The sequence below is a fragment of the Terrapene carolina genome, unplaced genomic scaffold, assembly GCF_002925995.2.
Source record: "Terrapene carolina triunguis isolate 2854851 unplaced genomic scaffold, T_m_triunguis-2.0 Scaffold85, whole genome shotgun sequence".
Classification (NCBI taxonomy): Eukaryota; Metazoa; Chordata; order Testudines; family Emydidae; genus Terrapene; species Terrapene triunguis.
The window spans coordinates 50,785,007-50,803,915 of NW_020664436.1; the positions used below are offsets into that span (position 1 = coordinate 50,785,007).

The 18,909-nt window shown below is 42.4% G+C and overlaps 1 protein-coding gene across 1 annotated transcript in view; it reads left to right on the top strand.

Annotated features, from left to right (window-relative positions):
• Window positions 1–18,909, top strand: part of AHI1 (Abelson helper integration site 1) — a 181,362-nt gene that overhangs the window by 136,086 nt on the left and 26,367 nt on the right. The window contains exons 19-21 of the mRNA XM_026649540.2: window positions 8,407–8,472; window positions 15,099–15,261; window positions 16,694–16,797. Of these exons, the coding sequence (XP_026505325.1) occupies window positions 8,407–8,472; window positions 15,099–15,261; window positions 16,694–16,797 (333 nt within the window). The remainder of the gene's footprint in view (window positions 1–8,406; window positions 8,473–15,098; window positions 15,262–16,693; window positions 16,798–18,909) is intronic.

The following is an 18,909-nucleotide window of genomic DNA, read 5'->3' on the forward strand; positions in this document are numbered from 1 at the left end:
ACTCCCAATATTTCCTCATTCCCAAGGCCAAGGCTGGGCTCAGCCCTATCCTAGATCTGTGAAACCTCAACACATTCCTGAGAAAGCTGAAGTTTCATATGATCTCTCTACCCAACATCATTCCTTCCCTGGATCCAGGGGACTGGTATGCCACCCTCAACTTACTTCAGCAAGCTGGGGCTCATTCTGAATGTTCCTAAGTCTACACTGGTCCCAACCCAGAAGATAGAGTTCATTGGGGCTCTCCTGGACTCCACTCAGGCCAGAGCCTCCCTACTCGAGTCCCGGTTCCAAAGCATCAAGGGCATCATCGACAGCCTCCACCAGTTCCCAACTACCCCGGCCAAAAACTGCATGAAGCTTCTGGGGCATATGGCAGCCTGCACGTATGTAGTGCAGCACGCCAGGTTGCGCTTTCGCCCCCTCCAGGCTTGGTTGGTGAGGGTATACAGACCCAACCGGGACTCTCAGGACAGACTTGTTACCCTTCCGCCCAAGATTCTTGAGTACCTCAGCTGGTAGCTTCAACCTCATGTGGTCTGTGCAGAAGTACCCATCGCCAAACCTCAGCCCTCGCTGTCACTGGTCACGGACACATCACAGACGGGCTGGGTAGTGCACCTGGGCAGTATCAGAACTCAAGGCATGTGGTCACAACCAGAACTATCGCTGCATATCAATGCCAGGGAGCTGAGAGCGGTTCACCTGGCTTGCCAGACATTCCAGGCCCATCTTCAGGGCAAATGTATCTCAGTACTGACAAACAACACCACAGCAATGTTCGATATAAATAAACAGGGTGGTGCTCACTCCTCTTCCCTGTGCCAGGAAGCTCTCCGACTGTGGGACTTCTGCGTCGCATATTACATCCAACTACAGGCCTCATATCTGCCGGGAGCACAGAATGAACTAGCGGACCACCTCAGCCACTCGTTCAACACTCACGAGTGGGCACTCAGAGTGGATATCACCCTTTCAATCTTCCGGAGGTGGAGCTATCCCCATGTGGACCTGTTCACGATGCGGAGCAACAGAAAGTGTCAGCTGTTCTGCTCCTTTCAGAACCACAGCCATGGAGGATGCCTTTCACCTACTGTGGATGAGTCGCCTGCTATATGTGTTCCTGCCCTTCCCCCTCATACACAAGGTCCTCCTCAAGATCCAGCAGGACAGGGCTTCAGTCATCCTCATAGCACCAGTGTGGCCCCGACCGCACTGGTTCACCACGCTGCTGAACCTATCAGTGGACAGGCCAGTGGCCCTTCCTATGCTCCCAGACCTCGTCACACAGGATCACGGCCAAGTACAATATCCCAACCTGGAGTCCCTCCACCTCATGGCATGGAAACTCCATGGCTGAACCAGCTTGAACTGCAGTGCTCGGACTCTGTTAGGGAAGTTCTGTTGGGGAGCAGGAAGCCCTCCACTCACACAATGTACCTGGCGAAGTGGAAGCGTTTCTCCATTTGGTCCTTACAGAAAGGTACCTCCCTGCAGCAAGCCTCTATTCCTCTTGTGCTAGACTACCTCTTGTACCTGAAGCAACAGGGGTTGGTGATATCATCGATTAAGATACACCTAGCGGCCATCTCGGCCTTCCACCCGGAAGTGGTGGGCAGGTCAGTCTTTAGCAATCCCATAGTGGGCTGATTTCTTAAGGGCTTGGATAGGCTTAACCCCCAGGTGAGGCAGCCCCTTCCTCAGTGGGATCTTAACCTAGTCCTTTCTGACTCATGGGTCCTCCTTTTGAGCCCCTGGCAACCTTCGCCTTAGGCCACCTTCCAGGAAAGGTAGGCTTTCTGGTGGCCATAATCTTGACCAGAAGGTCTCCAAGCTCACAGCCCTGACTTCCGAGCCCCCCTACATGGTCTTTTACATGGACAAGGTGCAGCTATGCTCTCACTGAGCATTCCTACCCAAGGTAGTATCCCAATTTCACGTTAACCAGGACATATTTCTACCAGTATTCTTTACTAAATCTTATGCCAGCAACGAAGAGTGGACACTCCGTTCCCTGGACGTAAGGCATGCCCTAGCCTTCTACATTGAATGCACAAAGCCGTTTCGTAAATTACCACCGCTTTTTATTGCAATTGCCGAGAGGATGAAAGGGCTTCCCATCTCGTCCCAGCAGTGCGTGCACACACACCTGTTGGAATGAACTCGAGCAACACATCTCGAAGAACAACAGTTACAAAAGGTAGGTAACCATCTTTTTTTCCTGGCAGAAACTCTCGGGGGGGAAATTTAAAGGACTTCTAAGATGGGGAAACACAAGTGGGAGTTATTGATGCCAATTTCCCTTGGCCTCTTGGGTCATCTTGAAAGGAGACTGGTTGTTCTTCCACTCAGCAAAAATGCAAATAGTCCAGTCACCCAGCAAGACATCCAGGGCCTGATTTTCCTGTTGCTTACATAGGTGTGAAATAGGAGTTAACATCATCGTAGTTATCAGAAATATGCAGTGTAAAGCAAGCATTGTATAAAAGTGGAGAATCAGGCGCCAGATTCCAGACTATGTGAAAGATACAGGTAAAGAATCATTTCTTTCACTATATTTTTCTCTTTGGATGTGAATTTCTGGCATGTCGGATGTGTAATTTGGTTACTCGGGTTAAGTAATTGGTTGTGCATTGCCTGTATTGTAAGACTGCTACTTTTGACACCTCCTTAGGCTACTTCTCTTTTGCATCTGCTCCCTGTACTTTGAGAGATTACAAGTTTACGGGTGTCTTACTTTTCTTCTGGCTCCTCCTATGGCTCGGGATCACCTCAGACACAAACATACACCTAGTGTGAGGGTACTGGCTCCTTACTCAAGAGAACGTCCCTGTGTGTTGTACATAAGGAGTGTATAGGTACCTGTGGAATGCAGAAAATTTACTATATTTGGAATTTAGTAAATTGATACTGTCTCACAAAATCTGGCATGAAAAATATAATACAAATTGGTTTAGATTGCTATACTCTTGTATACCAAAAACATATTAAAAAAAAATAAGGGATGTTTTGATAGAAAAGAGTTGGGGGAGGGAGTGTCCGGCAGTGTTGGCAATTCTTGTTATTTTATCTTATGTCTTGCAATATTTGCCTAGGCTTCAGGATCCATATGATTATGTTAAAATCACAATTTTCATTTTTTTTAAACTAAGTTTCTAGCCCTCATGGTTATGGAGAAAAATTGGAAAATGTGACTTGTATGCATCCTAAAGTCTCAGCAATCTCAAGTAAAATAAAAAGAACCCAAAATGTATTGTTGTTTTTTTTTTAATCTCATGATTTTTAAGCCAATATCAAAACGTGATGGGGAGTGTGACTCATAGTTTTTAAATGCTTGAGGGTTAGCAATACTGTCGGTGGGATACTGAGGGACTGGTGTTAGAACCAGCCTTATTTTACATCTGTTAATGTAGGAGAGGGAGTGAATAGCATAGCAACGCAATTTGCAGATGGTACTCAAAATAGTCTAGAGATCAGAAACATGGGTAGAAAATAACAAAAATTATCATCTGTTTTGAAAAATACTAGCTTATTACACCTGAGGAAAAGTAATCTTAAATGCACATTCTGAGTGGGAGGTAGAAATCTAGGAAGTATCATAACCATCTGAAGGAACTGCAGCAGTAGTAGTGGAGAAATACCCAGCTTGGGCACCTGTTCCATCTTCAGGGTCTAGGAAGAGAAACCTTCCCCTAATCCTCAGGTACATGGGCCTCAGCTACGCTCCCCTTCTCCAGTTATATGGTCTAAGGGAGGCCAAGTAGGACCTCTCGGGAGCGGCAAGGACTTCCCAGGAAACAAGCTGCTAGAGTGGGCTAAGTGGGATCCTTTGTCCCTCTTCATCCTAAAAATCTTGACACCTCCTAGATAGCCATGGCACCAACAGACTCCAACATTATTTTCTGTCTGCTAACTGCTTGCTTGTCTCAACATACTCCCACCCTTCTACCTCATAGTCTATCAGCCACCAGCATTGTTCTTTCTGCCCTCCATTCTTCCCTCCTTCCCTCCCTCTTCTTTCCTTTCACCATTTCCTCTTATCTTCTGCACCTCAGTGTCCTCCATATGCTTCCTTGCTCCTTCTTATTCATTTCCCCTCTCCATAATTAAAACAAAGAGAAAAGGTTGGAACTAATGAGACACCTTCTCCCATCACTAGAGCTCATCATCACCCTTAACACTTTTCCTGTATGTAGCAGCCCTTTTCCTGACTCTTCATCCGTTTTTTGAATCTTTAGACCATAAGCTCTAGAGCAGGGACTGTGTCTTCCTATATGTTTGTGCAAATCCCAATATATTTGGACACCACAATATAATATATATTTGTGCTACCACAATATCCATAATAAGTAATAATGCTAAAAAATATCTAGGCCTGATAGCAAATTAGATTTAAATGTGAAGTGCAGTAAGGCTGCAAAAAAATAAAAAATCAGTTCCATTTTAGGATGACATCATGGAGCAGAGAAGTACTAATTCTTTTCTATTTGGCTCTGATGCTACCACATCTGGAATACTGTGTTTGGTTCTGGGTATCATATTACCAGAAAACTACTGACAAATACAAAAATATCAAAGCTAATGGGAGTCTGACATAGAAGAAAAGATTAAGAATGGTGTATATACAGCTTGACTAAGTGGTGACAAAGTAGGGGTCATAATTGTCTACAAATATTTGGAGGGTGTAGATACCAAAGAAAATTGAGTTAGAGTGGCACAGAGGTATAACTAGAAGTCATGGGATGAAATTAAGAAAGGGTGACTATCTGGCAAAACTTTCTGACTGAAATTTTTGTAGACTGTGGAATAGGCTCCTAAGAACACTGATGTGTAATCCCCATCATTTCAGAATTTAAAATGGCACTGTGCAAAACACTAGAATATGTACAGTAGGGAACAAATTCTGCATTAGCAGGGAGAAGAACTGGATGATCTAATGGAGTGGTTTTCAACCTATGGTCTGTGGACCCCTGGCAGTCCCACAGACTGTCTAAGACTTCCAAAAAGGTCCGCACCTCAATTCAAAATTTTTGGGGGGTCCGCAGATGAAAAAAGCTTGAAAACCACTGATCTAATGTGTTTTCTACCTCCAACTTCTGTGATTCCGTGATTTTACTGACCATGTGCTCAATGTAGTTTTCTTGGTTTTAGGAATAAAGCAGTAGAGCCTGGTTTTGCAACCTGGGGGGAGGGAAAATGGGTCACTGGTGCCCCCCACTACAGTCTGAGTCCCCCAGAACTCCTTCCCCCAGTTCCTACCTTACCCTCCCTGCTGGTGAGCCCAAAGCCCTCGAGGGATGGGTCTGTCCTGCTTCCCAGTTCCTGGCACCGAGAGGAGCCAATGCCACATGAGCCGCTGGCAGATAAGGGCCTAGTTACTGGCACATGGCATGATGCAGAGTGGGACCCAGGTGCCAGCCAGCCAGGCCAGACTAGGGCACTCTCCCCCCCCCCCCAGCTACATTTTAAAAAGAAGGGGGCATGGCACCCCCTTTTAAAAAGTGTGGGAGGGGGAATAGCCCTGTGGCCCCCGTATCTCCAGTGCCTAAGAATAAAATAGAGTGCTGGTTCTAGGATTGACTGAGCCCTGGTGCAAGAATGGGAAGTAGGGTGTATGCAAAACAATTGAAAAGGCATCACACATACGCCTAATGGCCGCCAGCAAGTTTGGTTGTCATTTGGCAAGTGCCTCTTTTTTTCCCCCTTGATCTGCTGGGCAGAATTCAATTTTAGAATACACTGTGATTGGTCAGGTAAGCTAGAGTCTGATGAAGTACTAATACTTAAGGGTCTTGAAATCCAACCAACTGGTACATCTATGGGGGTTCTTCCATGGAAGGGCTTAAATATTCACAAAGGCTTTGTTCAGCTAAGGTTAATGTGGCAAAAGAGGGCATTCCCAGTTAGCTTTTTCATCCTGTCTCTCTCAGGTGGGCTGACTCCTAGTGTGCTAGCTCCAACTCCTCTGAACGCATCCATCCTACACTCCAAAAATAGTAATATCATGGAATCTGAATACAACATGGTTGAATTGTTTTCACTTTACAGCAAAGAGGAGATGTGTTAAGAATCATGCTAGAGCCAGATATGTCCAAGGCTTTAGGACAATTCTGAAAAAATTATGTGTTAGTGACACTGTGAAAAGGAGTCATGCTTTAAAAGTATTGAAGGAGCCAGTTATATCTCCATGGTATAATTTTGAAATTTAGATGGGAGCTTAAGTGTACTGGGGAAATTACTTATTCACCACAGCAGACCCTATCCTGCTACCAATCCCTGTGTTTGGAGCATGCAGCTGTGGTCATAACTCTGCTTGAACTCTCACTCTGTCAGCTCTTGGATGGGATCGGTACACACACTGTCACGTATACCATTTAAAAATATACCGAATACTCCTTCAAGTGGAAACTCCTTGGGTTCATGTTGTAATAAAAGTTTAGCACAACATCGGAGTACATTCAAAATATTCCGGGGGGTGGCTCATGGCTTTGAGAATATTATTTCCTAACAGCTCACCTAACTATAAGGAGAACTTGATGAGACCTTCTATAGAATACAAATACCTTACAAAAAAGAGAGAGAAACATTCAATATTGTAATGGGGGCTATATAAGTTCCTTAACTAGTTACCTAGATAATATTAATAATAATCCTGATGAATCATTGTTGAGCAACAACTCCCACCCTCCAGGCTAAGCACACTGCCTGCAGAGTTCTTTCTGCTCAGAGAATGAAAGATGAGGAATAGGCTGAAACCTGCATGGCTGTGTTAACTACCAGTATGCCATTTACAAGCCGCTTAAACTGTACTGTAATACAGATGTGATGTGTTCAGAGCCTGTATATTTATCAGATGAGATTTAAAGGTTTATTACTCTGTGTGTACTCTACAAAAATTCAGTAGCACTTCGGTAGTATGAATAGATATGCTAGTAAAATGTAAGAATGGATTGCAGCTATTTGCTTTGATACTTTATTATTGTATGGTTAATCTGGTAAACGCCATATTGCATATTATATATTGCATCTCATAAATGAGCTGGAGATGAGTTTAGAGAAGCTTAAGTTTCCTGGTTACCAAGTATCCTTCTCCTAGATGAGTTAAAACTAGTCATCATGTGAAAGTGCATTATACTTGTGCAGGGAGAGGAATGTAGGTCACTTGAGATTTTAGAGGAGACCACAAATTCTGCTCTCCTTGCTGAAGATTGCTATAATGATGGTCCTTTTAAAAAATACATGGTGATGGCCTAATAGAAATAGTACTGGGAAAATAAAAGCAGCATCAAATTTAAGATGTGCATTCATTTGTTTGGAAAAAAAAGTTAAAAGACTTTTTTTTAAGAGAAAAGGAAAGAGAAAAAGTTATAGGTGCTGAAAACATTTGAAGTGAGTGTGAGATGGAAGAAATAGAGGTTGAATGAGATTTCTCATAAATTTTAAACTGGTTTATAATTTAGCACAATCTTCTGTGGGTGAAAAACATCACTTCTAAATGCCCATAGTTGATTCTCCCATTAAAATATCTTAGTCCCTTTTATCCTGGTTACATGCTGGTGTACGTGTGCACAATGTTTCTATTCTGAGTTGTAGTATGCACTCTTCAGCACGCAGAGAATCTGGTTTCTCCTTTAATAAATTAGGTAATTGACACCTTCGCTATTTCAGTAGCGCTGACAAATGCCTTGTATCGGCTCAGTTACTATGAGGGAGCTGCTTTCAGTATAATGGAGAAAAATAGTTTTTTCATAATTATTCAATTCTAAATCTACCTTCAGTGAATGCTTCTAAATTTGGAGAAACCTGCCAAAAGTTTGTAGTTCTGCTACTTGAATTATATCAAACTTTCCAGGTACTGGTACATCCAAATTTAAGCACACTTGTAGCATTGCTAAAATGTTAGTTATATCTAATATTCCATTTATTTCAGTGAAATGATAATGAATAATGGCAGCAAAGTACTGTTAAGAACCAGCAGTGAAAAGGTTGTTTGTTTCAAATCAACCAAAAATGAGCCATTATATTAAAAAAATATATATATCAGTTTCAGCATAATAATCAGAGGTGAAATTCACTGCATGATCTCCATGAACCACCATTGTGTAGTTTGTAATGCAGGCAAGCTCAGAATGAGTACTCATTAACAGCCTTTTTTCTTACCATAAGGAGTTATCTTTAGTGGGGTGCATATAGCAAAGGAGTTTTAATTAAATCTTCTCCTAAATAACTTTTAATCAATACTGCTAGGAATATTATCCAATATCACTTGTATTTTGCCTTGGAAAAACAAAAATTAATATTTATTACAGTACACTGTTGTGTTTACAGTATATGACAAGTGCTCATTTTGAAAACTATCCTTACCAAAATTTTGCATGCTAATGTTAAAATAATTTCTTCTTTTAGAGTGATGACCTTCTGGTTACATCATGTATGAGAGGAGCAAATAATTCTACACCAGTGCAAGAGATAGTACGTATTATGCAATTGTTTATTGTTTCAATACCTGCCACACTGTATGTATAATTTTGGAAATGTTAATCTACACCACCACTATCACTCCTCCGTCTCTGACTGTTTTGTAAATCTAGCCCTTTAAAAATGCCTGGAAAACAAACATTTTGGCTGAGGGACATGGGGTTTTGTTTGTTTGTTTGTTTTACCCAGAACATATTTTTTGATTTCCTGAAAGTTTTTGGAATTTTGGGGTCTGGTTCATAATTTTTTTTTTGCCAGCGAACCAAAAAATCAGTTATTTGCCCAGCTCTAATTCAGATATCTCTAATGGGATAATGAAAATAATGGTAGCTTCCACTTTTATTTTTAATCAGTGATTCCCTAATTTCCCTAAACCAATCACAATTCAAGGTACAATGGTACCTAAATTTTTGATTTGTCTTGCTTTTCTTTTAAGCGTGTTGCAAGTTTGTCAAGTCATTAGATTTTTGTAATTTTTTTCAGATATTGAACAACCACTGAACATTTTACTATAAGATATTGCAAAAATACACAGCACTTTCTGTTCTGCCTTTCATTTTGTGCATTCTGTTGAATATTTACCTCAAGTTATGTTCCTTTTACCTTAAGTGACCTATTGGTTTTCACAGTATTATCTCCAAGGAGTCCTTGCATTTCTCAATTAGTTGGTATTCTGAGAGCATCCCTTGCTGGATGTGATCGTGCAAGCTGCATCCATCTAAATTTTACACTGGCAGTGTTGGTTTTGATCATATTATTGCCTTTCCTGATGTGGAGAGGAGACGTATAATTGAGAGGGAGGTATTCAGTTACTCGGTTTCTTTGGTCCTTTAGGGCATGTCTACACTACGAAATTAGGTCGATTTTTATAGAAGTTGATCTTTAGCAACTGATTTTATACGTCGATCGTGCATGTCTCCACTAAGCGCAGTAGGTCAGTGGAGTGCGTCCTCAATACCGTTGCTAGCATTGTCTCACAAGTGGTGCACTGTGGGTAGCTATCACACAGTCCCCGCTGCCCATTGGAATTCTCGGTTAAGCTTCCAATGCCTGATGGGGCAAAAACATTGTTGCAGGTGGTTTTGGGTACATGTCATCAGTCTCCATCCCTCCCTCCCTGAAAGCAACAGCAAACAATCATTTCGCGCCTTTTTTCCTGGGTTATCCGTGCAGACACCATAGCACAGCAAGCATGGAGCCCGCTCAGCTGTACGCTGCTTTTGTGAGCATTGCAAACACCTCGCACATTATCCTGCAGTATGTGCAGAGCCTAGCTAGGAGCTGCCAGTACGAGGAAGATTGTGAGGAGGACATGGACACAGACGTTCCTGAAAGCACAGGATGTGGCAATTGGGATATCACGGCGGCACTGGGGCATGTTGATACAGTGGAACGCCGATTCTGGGCCCAGCAAACAAGCACAGGCTCGTGGGACCGCATAGTGTTGCAGGTATGGGATGATTCCTAGTGGCTGCGAAACTTTCGCATGCATAAGGCCACTTTCATGGAACTTTGTGAGTTGCTTTCCCCTGCCCTGAAGCGCAGGAATACCAAGATGAGACCTGCCCTGACAGTTGAGAAGCAAGTGGTGATAGCCCTGTGGAAGCTTGCAATGCCTGACTGCTACCGGTCAGTCAGGAATCAATTCAGAGTGGGCAAATCTACCGTGGGGGCTGCTGTGATCCAAGTAGCCAGGGCAATCAATAGCCTTCTGCTAAGAAGGGTAGTGACTCTGGGAAATGTGCAGGGCATAGTGGATGGCTTTGCTGCAATGAGGTTCCCTAACTGTGGTGGGGCGATAGACGGAACGCAGATCCCTATCTTGGCACTGGACCACCTTACCAAAGAGTACATAAACTGCAAGGGGTACTTCTCAATGGTGTTGCAAGGACTGGTGGATCACAAGGGCTGTTTCACCGACATCAACGTGGGATGGTCAGGAAAGGTGCATGACGCTCGCATCTTTCAGAACTCAGGGCTGTTTGGAAAGCTGCAAGAAGGGACTTTCTTCCCAGGGTACGTCTACACTACCCGCCAGATCGGCGGGTAGTGATCAGTCTATCGGGGATCGATTTATCACGTGTAGTGTAGACGCGATAAATCGATCCCCGATCGCTCTCCCGTTGACTGCTGAACTCCAGCTCGGCGAGAGGCAGAAGCAAAGTTGACGGGGGAGCCGTTGAAATTGACCCCGCACCATGAGGACGCGAGATAAGTCGAAATAAGATACGTCGACTTCAGCTACGCTATTCTCATAGCTGAAGTTCTTTCTCTTAGATCGATCCCCCCCCCCCCCCCCCCCCCCCCCAGTGTAGACCAGGCCCCAGACTGGAAAATTACCGTTGGGGATATTGAAATGCCAATAGTTATCCTTGGGGATCCAGTCTACCCCTTGCTCCCATGGCTCATGAAGCCATACACAGGCAGCCTGGGCAGCAGTAAGGAGCAGTTCAACTATAGCCTGAGCAAGTGCAGAATGGTGGTAGAATGTGCCTTTGGGCGTTTAAAAGGGCGCTGGCGCAGTTTGCTGAGTAGGTTAGACCTCAGCAAAAGCAATATTCTCATTGTTATTGCTACTTGCTGTGTGCTCCATAATATCTGTGAGAGTAAGGGGAGACGTTTATGGTGAGGTGGGAGGTTGAGGCAAATCGCCTGGCGGCTAATTTTCAACAGCCAGACACCAGGGCAATTAGAAGAGCACACCGAGGCGCGCTGCGCATCAGAGAGGCTTTGAAAAATAGTTTCATGACTGACCAGGCTACGGTGTGATAGTTGTGTGTGTTTGTCCTTGATGCAAACCTGCCCCCTTTGGTGAATGTACTTCCCTGTAAGCTGATCTTCGTCCCCCCTTCGACCATAGCTGGCACAGGAAATAAAGTCCCTATTGTTCTGAATCCATTCATTCTTTATTTATTTAAAAAAAAAAACTTGAGATCACTGGCAACGCTGACTAGTAAAAGGAAGCCCGAGTGTACGAAGGGTTTGATAACGGGGTGGGGGAGGAGGGAAGGACAAGGCTACATTGCTTATTGTAGCCACACTACAAATCAAAGCTGTTTGAATGACAGCCTTCTGTTGCTTGGGCCATCCCCTGGAGTTGAGTGGCTGGGTGCCCAGAGCCTTCCCTCCCCCCCCATTCTTGGACGTCTGGGTGAGGAGGATATGGAACTTGGCGAGGATGGCAGGTGGTTACACAGTGGCTGCAGCGGAGGTCTGTAGTCTAGTTGCCTTTCTTGCAGCTCCACCAGATGCCTCATCATGTCTGTTTGCTCCCCCATTAGCCTCAGCATCTCCTCCTGTGTGTTACAATCACGCTCACTGTATGCTTTCCTGGCCTCTGCCACCAAATACCTCCATGCATTCAGCTGTGCTCTATCAGGGCAGGAGGATTGCATGAGCTCTGAAAACATGTCATTGCGAGTGCGTTTTTTTCACCTTCTAATCTGCGATAACCTCAGGGACTGAGTTGATGCGGGGAGCATAGAAACATTTGCAGCTGGAAAAAAGGGAGAGTAGAGTTTACAGAAGATACTTTTCTGAGAACAAAAGGGAGACTCTTTCACAGTGAATCAAGCAATTCACAGCAGACAGCACGTGTTTTAGGAACAAGGTTGCATTTTGCCTTTATATTGAGCACCTGCCGGAATGGTGACACATCACACATGGCTGGGCAACAGAATTCGGGGGACGTGGGGTTGGCTTCTTCTGCGTTCATAACGTGGGAATGGTTTCAAACTGCAGCACCCTCCTGCCCCATAGCAACCAATGCCGGTTGTATTTGCCGTTTAAAAGGAGGGGCTGCGGTATTGGGGTGAATGTGCAGCACAACCCTTCCCTAAGCATTGCTATCTCCGGCTGCTATCCTTGTTGTGTGAACCGAGGGCAGCAGAACTGTACCTGGCATACCCCAATGGAGGGACTCACCCTCAAGTGAACAGCACTCGCTAGGCAGGGGACATGGGTTCCAAAGCCCAGTGAGTTGAGAGAGGGTGGGGACAGGTACTTGTACCTGGTGGTGTGGGCCCTGTTTAAGGGTCCTAGACACCATTTGACCCTTTCTCTCTCCATGGTATAATAAGAGCTAATTTAGACTCAATTAAGAGTCTTGTTACATGCTGCAGAACTGAAATCACTTACACCTAGGTATCAGTATTAGAGCTACTTTGGGATAGTGCCTCTTTTAGCCAAGCGCAAACAGTCCAGCATGCCCAGGGTCTAATGTGTCGGGGATCACCAAACAGAGGGGATTACTGTTCCCTTACAAAACTTCCCCTATTTCAACCAGATGACCATGAATGATATCACTCTCCTGAGGCTGACACAGAAAGATAAAGACCGAATGTTGCATGAATGTGACCAAAACCCAGGACCTTTCACTGCCATGCTTCGTGCTGCAATGTTTCCAGACCACTTGCTGCTAGCTGGGCGTGGTAAAGTGTCCGACCATGGAGGACGAAATAAGGCAGCCCTCCCCAGAAACCTTCTGCAAAAGCTTTCAGAGTACCTCCAGGAGATCTTCATGGAGATGTTCCTGGAGGATTTCCGATCCATCCCCAGACACGTAAACAGACTTTTCCATTAGCTGTACTGGCCGCGAATGCATCCCAATTGTTCAGGGCAAATCAAACATTAAACACAATTGCTTTTAACCCCTGTAGTGTCGTTACAAATGTGCACTCACCAGAGGTGCCTTCTCCGCCATCAGGGTCCGTGAACAATAGGCCCTGGGAGGATATTGGCTCCAGGGTGAGGAAAAGGTCCTGGCTGCTGGGGAGAACGGATTCTCCACTTGCTTGCTGCCAATTCTTCCTCATCCGTGTTGCCTGAGGCTGCCACCTTCCAGGTGTCCACGGAGAGTGTTGGGGTACTGGTATGGTCCCCCCCAGAATGACATTCAGCTGATCATAGAAGCGGCATGTCTGGGGCTCTGACCTAGAGCAACCGTTTGCCTCCTTTGTCTTTTGGTAGGCTTGCCTGAACTTCTTAATTTTCACGCGCACTGCTGTGCATCCCTGGTGTAGCCTCTCTTCACCATGCCCTGTGTGATTTTGGCATAGATATCAGCATTTCTTCTGCTGGTTCAGAGTTCTGCCTGCACAGATTCTTCTCCCCATACAGCAATCAGATCCAGTGTCTCTCGTTCGATCCATGTTGGAGCTCGTTTGCGATTCTGGGACTGCATGGTCACCTGTTGTGCTGAACTTGCCACGCTGACCAAACAGGAAATGAAATTCAAAAGTTCCCGGTACTTTTCCTGTGTACCTGGCTAGTGCATCAGAGTTTACAGTGCTGTCTAGAGCGGTCACATTGGAACACTCTGGGATAGCTCTCGGAGACCAATACCATTGAATTGCACAGCGCTACATCTACACTACCCCAAATTCGACCCAGGAAGGTCAGTTTTAGTGCTACTTCCCTTGTCAGGGAGGAGTACAGCAGTCGATTTTAAGAGCCCTTTAGGTCGGCGGAACAGGGTTGGTTGTGTAGACACATTCATTATAAAATCGACCTAATGTGGCTAAATTCAACCTAACCTCGTAGTTTAGACCAGGCCTTAGATATGTTAGTGGCAGCTAAGTGAAAGTTTGGATGGATTCCTGTCTAATAGTAGCTAAGCTGATCTTAATGCTTTGAGGCTGGCCAAATCACAAAGTACCATGCTAAACTTATGATTATAGAAGCATTCCCTTTTCAATTTCCTTAATATACCTGGTTGCTGTTTGTGATATACAGGTATGCTTTGGTGGCAAAAATAGTTTGTATAAAATATAACATAATTATGTCTTGGGGAGGGTGGAGATTCCTATCTGTTCAGACCTCTTCTATTGTTTTTACTCTTTTCTACCTTTTGTTGGTCAAAATGGGACAGAAATCACTCCCTGATCATATAGTTGTGGAAACTAAATAAGAAATGATCCATGGTATTTTTATTTTCAGGGCAGTCGGAAAGGCTGTGATTCGTGGTTGTGTATTCTATGTATTATGAAAGATGGGAGAAGCCTATTAACATTTTTTCTAGTGGAAGTATTGATGCAGCAGTGCAGTGTGTTTCAAAGGCGAATGGCTTTATTATGTAGATAATATGTGGACCCAATGTACAAATGTTTATAACAGATATTTGTTTCAAAACAAAACATTACAAATAAATGAAAGGATCAAAATAAAGCTTTATAATGAAATTGTTCCATTGGAGTTTTCCATCTAGTAAAACAGTCACATTGTTGAAGTATTTATTCAAACATATATGTTTAGTGTGCACACACACAGAATTGGATCTGAAAGTGGTGTAACAATTCTGAGAAAGTGAATGTACTAAGGGTTTTTTTTTTTGTTTTGCTTAACAAGTCAATTGCTTATAAAACTAGCAGCTGCTGTTTTGAAGCTAATCTTAGTGTATTGAATGTTCTTAACCATTTCTACAATCCCACAGTCCTTTATCTTGCTTCTCCTGCTGCGTTCCCACCACCCCTGATCCCATTAGCAAAAATTGAGACAGCCTCAGCTTTTACCAAAGTGCAGCTTTGGTTTCAGCTGCTTTTCTGCAAGAGGAAGTGAATGTTGGGCTTTTTTCTCTGTGGCACAGTTGTGATAAAGATGTGGTGGTCTTATCTCTCTTTTAGGTAGTGGCTCTTTATGACTACACAGCGCATCGATCAGATGAGCTAACCATCCATCGCAGTGACATTATCCAAGTGTTATACAAAGATAATGATAACTGGTGGTTTGGCAGCCTAGCAAATGGACAGCAAGGCTATTTTCCAGCTAATTATGTGGCTGGTGAAAGTAAGTTTACTGCTCTCTTCCTGGTATACCGGTGTGGGTTTAACTGATGGTCCAAGATTTTACCATGCTATTCTGCTTTATTACTCTGAATACATATGTTTATACAATACACATGACATATCAAGAACTTACTGTGATGCAGAAATTATGTATAAAATAGCATGTTAACATGTAGTACTTTGTACTTTTCAAAAGTATCAACACTGCAGTCTCACGTTCCAGTTCACACAGTATCTTTGCAGTTACCAACCACCTCCTTCCTCACTCACCGCCTCCTTCCCTCCCCCCCGCACACAACCACCTGGTTCACATAGTATCTTGGCAGCTCTTTGGGGCTCCCACAGCGTCGAGATAGTTCACAGGCATCTGAGACTTCCACTTGGTAATAGCTCCTGGACTCAGCCATCTCAGGCTCCTAAACATTAACTTACCTGTTGAAGTTACACAACCTTTCCCCACTCCGGTGGAGATGTCTCATTCCCCAATAATTCAGTTTCTTTCTAAGGATTTAAAAGAGGAATGCCAGTTAAAACAGCAGTCCCAGGTACAAACTCTGAATTTGCCACTTGGTCCTAGCCATTAAAAACAACTTCTGTAGAACACTGATGCAGCCTGAATCTCAAAACATAACTAAACTAAAAGCTGATTGTAGAACATAGGGAGCAGCCTAGGGAGCCCCTCTGGCATAGTGATGCACACAGTGCTGCTAGGGGTTCCCTATCGGTTCAGAACTTTCCAGTTATGGGATATCTGTCTGCTATGTGCTGGAAGCGTGGATTCAAGGGTAGAAATCTACTGGGATTATCTCTTCAGAGAATAAGAATTACAGTTATCTATTTTTTCTTTTCTAAATAAGTGATGATACTGGTGTTTAGAACATAGAAATTCCCTAACCAGAACAGCCCAAAGGTTGATATCTGGGATCTAATCTTCAGTAGCAACCTTGACTGTTTGGGAAAGGTGAAAAATAAATCTCATAACAAACCTCGCGAGCTGTGCAAAATAACTTCAGGAGATCTGTCCTTACCTCATCTGGTGACCCTCTTATATTATTCGGTTGTATTATACATTACTAGCAGTGAGCATGGTACTTTTTGATAGCCTTTGAAATACAGTTGCTATAACCACACATGCTACTCTTTACTCATATAAATGTCTAATCCTTTTTTAATATTTGCTGAGCATTTATGATTGTAGTGGTCATAACTATGCTAAAGACTAAAGTTTATTGGAAAATTTTAATTAAAAAAAGGAAAAGTTCTAATGAAAAAAAAATTGTGAAAAATATTTTCTGACTGGCAAAGCTAATGTCTCAGTGTTAACTAGATAATAATAATATCACTACCATTCACATTTTTATTAACTTCATTCTTGATTACATCATTTTCATGACAAACATAATGGTGAATTGAATCATGTGTTATATTTTTAGCTGAATATGAAAAGGAACAGTCTTCTGAATTAGTACCAGATTCTACTCCTCTTCTACATCATGAACAAACAGAAGCAGAAGTAAGATATCCAGCGCCACATGGGGTAATTATTTGAGAGGAAGGGACCATAAGCTGTAGAATATGGATTTTAATTTTCCTGCTTTTTTTTTTATAAAATACAGAACGTTCAGAACCTTTCCCTAGGCAAACAACTGTTTTTTCAGATGGTGTTCAATGCAAATTTGTTGCCTAAATCCAGCTACCTCCATGATTTGTCAATTAAATGCTGGGCCTGTTCCTGCTCTCTTTGAAGTCAATAGCAAAGCGTTATTGAAATGAATGACAAAGCTCCCATTTACTTCAAAGGGGGCAGGAACATAACCATAGGCACATAGATATTGAAGCATGAGTATGAAGATGAATTTATAGAGAACTATCCCCCTTAGTTACTTTTTAGATATCGGCATTCAGCTTTAGTCTTGGGCAACACAACATCCACAACGCATGTGTATATATAACTTCAAAATAAAACTCCTAGTTCTGTAAAATTTCTTATTTATCAAATGGCTTAGATAAAACCTATGATATAACTGGTGGAAGAAGTTTTCAATCCATGTAATAATTTCCTAATTAGCACACACGTTTGGTACCATAAAGCCTCTTCACCAAACAGAGCAATATGCCACATCCAAACCTTACTTGAGCAACAGACATTTTTATTCAAAAGGAGTTAAGTCCCTCCTGTCAGTCCCTGCTCCCTCCAGGTGATTTGGGAAGAGGAATCTACACTGACTTGGCCTATTACATTACATGTTTCATTTTGGGGAGTGAAGGACAGAGATGCAGGGAAATCCATAAACAGAAGCAGAATACTGTTTCTTTTGGTCCCTTCCTCTTTCTGCAGGTTCATCCCATTTTCTTAGTTCCAAAGAAACCTATTTTCTATTGAAAATATTTAACACATTTCTGAAATTTACACTTATAAAAGTAATTTTAATCATTAAACCACTTTATAAGTAAAATAACTCCTTGTTGTTCACCAGTCAATATATAGATATCCTACCATAGAGGTGTGTTAACGATCCTGCCTGTACCTCTTAGATAAGCATTCCCAAGGTGTATATACGACTGGCAAGTTCTCATCACGTTGTGCATCATTGCCTATATATCCCATTCTCTATTATATGTTTGATTCATTGTGGCATTCTTGTTTCCGTGCTGTTGCACAATGTTGCGGCTTAACAAAGTGAATTCAGCGTGCAGAAACTAGAACAAAGGCACAAATACCTGTCCCAGCTCAAAGTAGAGAAAATGTATTGTATAAGAAGGGAACGAAATACCATGTTGGTTTATCACAGACAATAAGATATGAGAATATATGGGAAGGATATGTGTAAAACAGACAGTGTGACTTTCGCATCTCCATACAATGTAAATTAGAACCTTTCAATAAGTGATATTCACATCCTCTGAAGAATGGGTGAAAATTACAGTCTTAAACTATAGGATAATTTGTTAGCAAAAGTAAATGAATAGTGGAAACAAGTTCAGTGAATATTAGTAAGAATTTAAAAATGATTTTTGAATTGAACATGTTTGTAACCCTCTTTTGTTTGCTTCCACAAATGTTCAAGTAATCAAACTTCACTAACAAATACTTACAAAAAAATAATTTTAACTTAGAATTTTCAAATATTTTTCCAACAAGAAATTCAAGTTTTGTTTGATTGTAAGATTCAAAAATTTATACTGTATTGCTTAGTTAGATAAATCATCCAAACAAAGAAAATATCATGTAACTTATGTTACCAACATATTGCAAATTTTGAGATTCAGATATTCACGAAGAGCTGTTTGGAACCTCCTCATGTAGAAATAACATTTCATGTAGGGGAAGAGAGAGGTGAACTCTAACAAATTATTTATTATAAATTACTCACTCAGCTCTGCTGAACCCAACAATTATCATAAATCCACTTACTGAATATTTCTAATTACATTTTTGTAAAATTAATCAGTATATTGACCAGAAACAACAATACTGAAATATTTCTGTTGCTTCTTTACTTCATAGCTGTTCCACTATAAGAATGTGTGAGAAACGCATAGCCAAAACAGTATTCCAAATGGCAAACATAAATTAAATACAAATGTATACTCTATTGTAAAGCATAGTGGCACAAATATAGTAAAAGGTATTATATGACTGAATGGT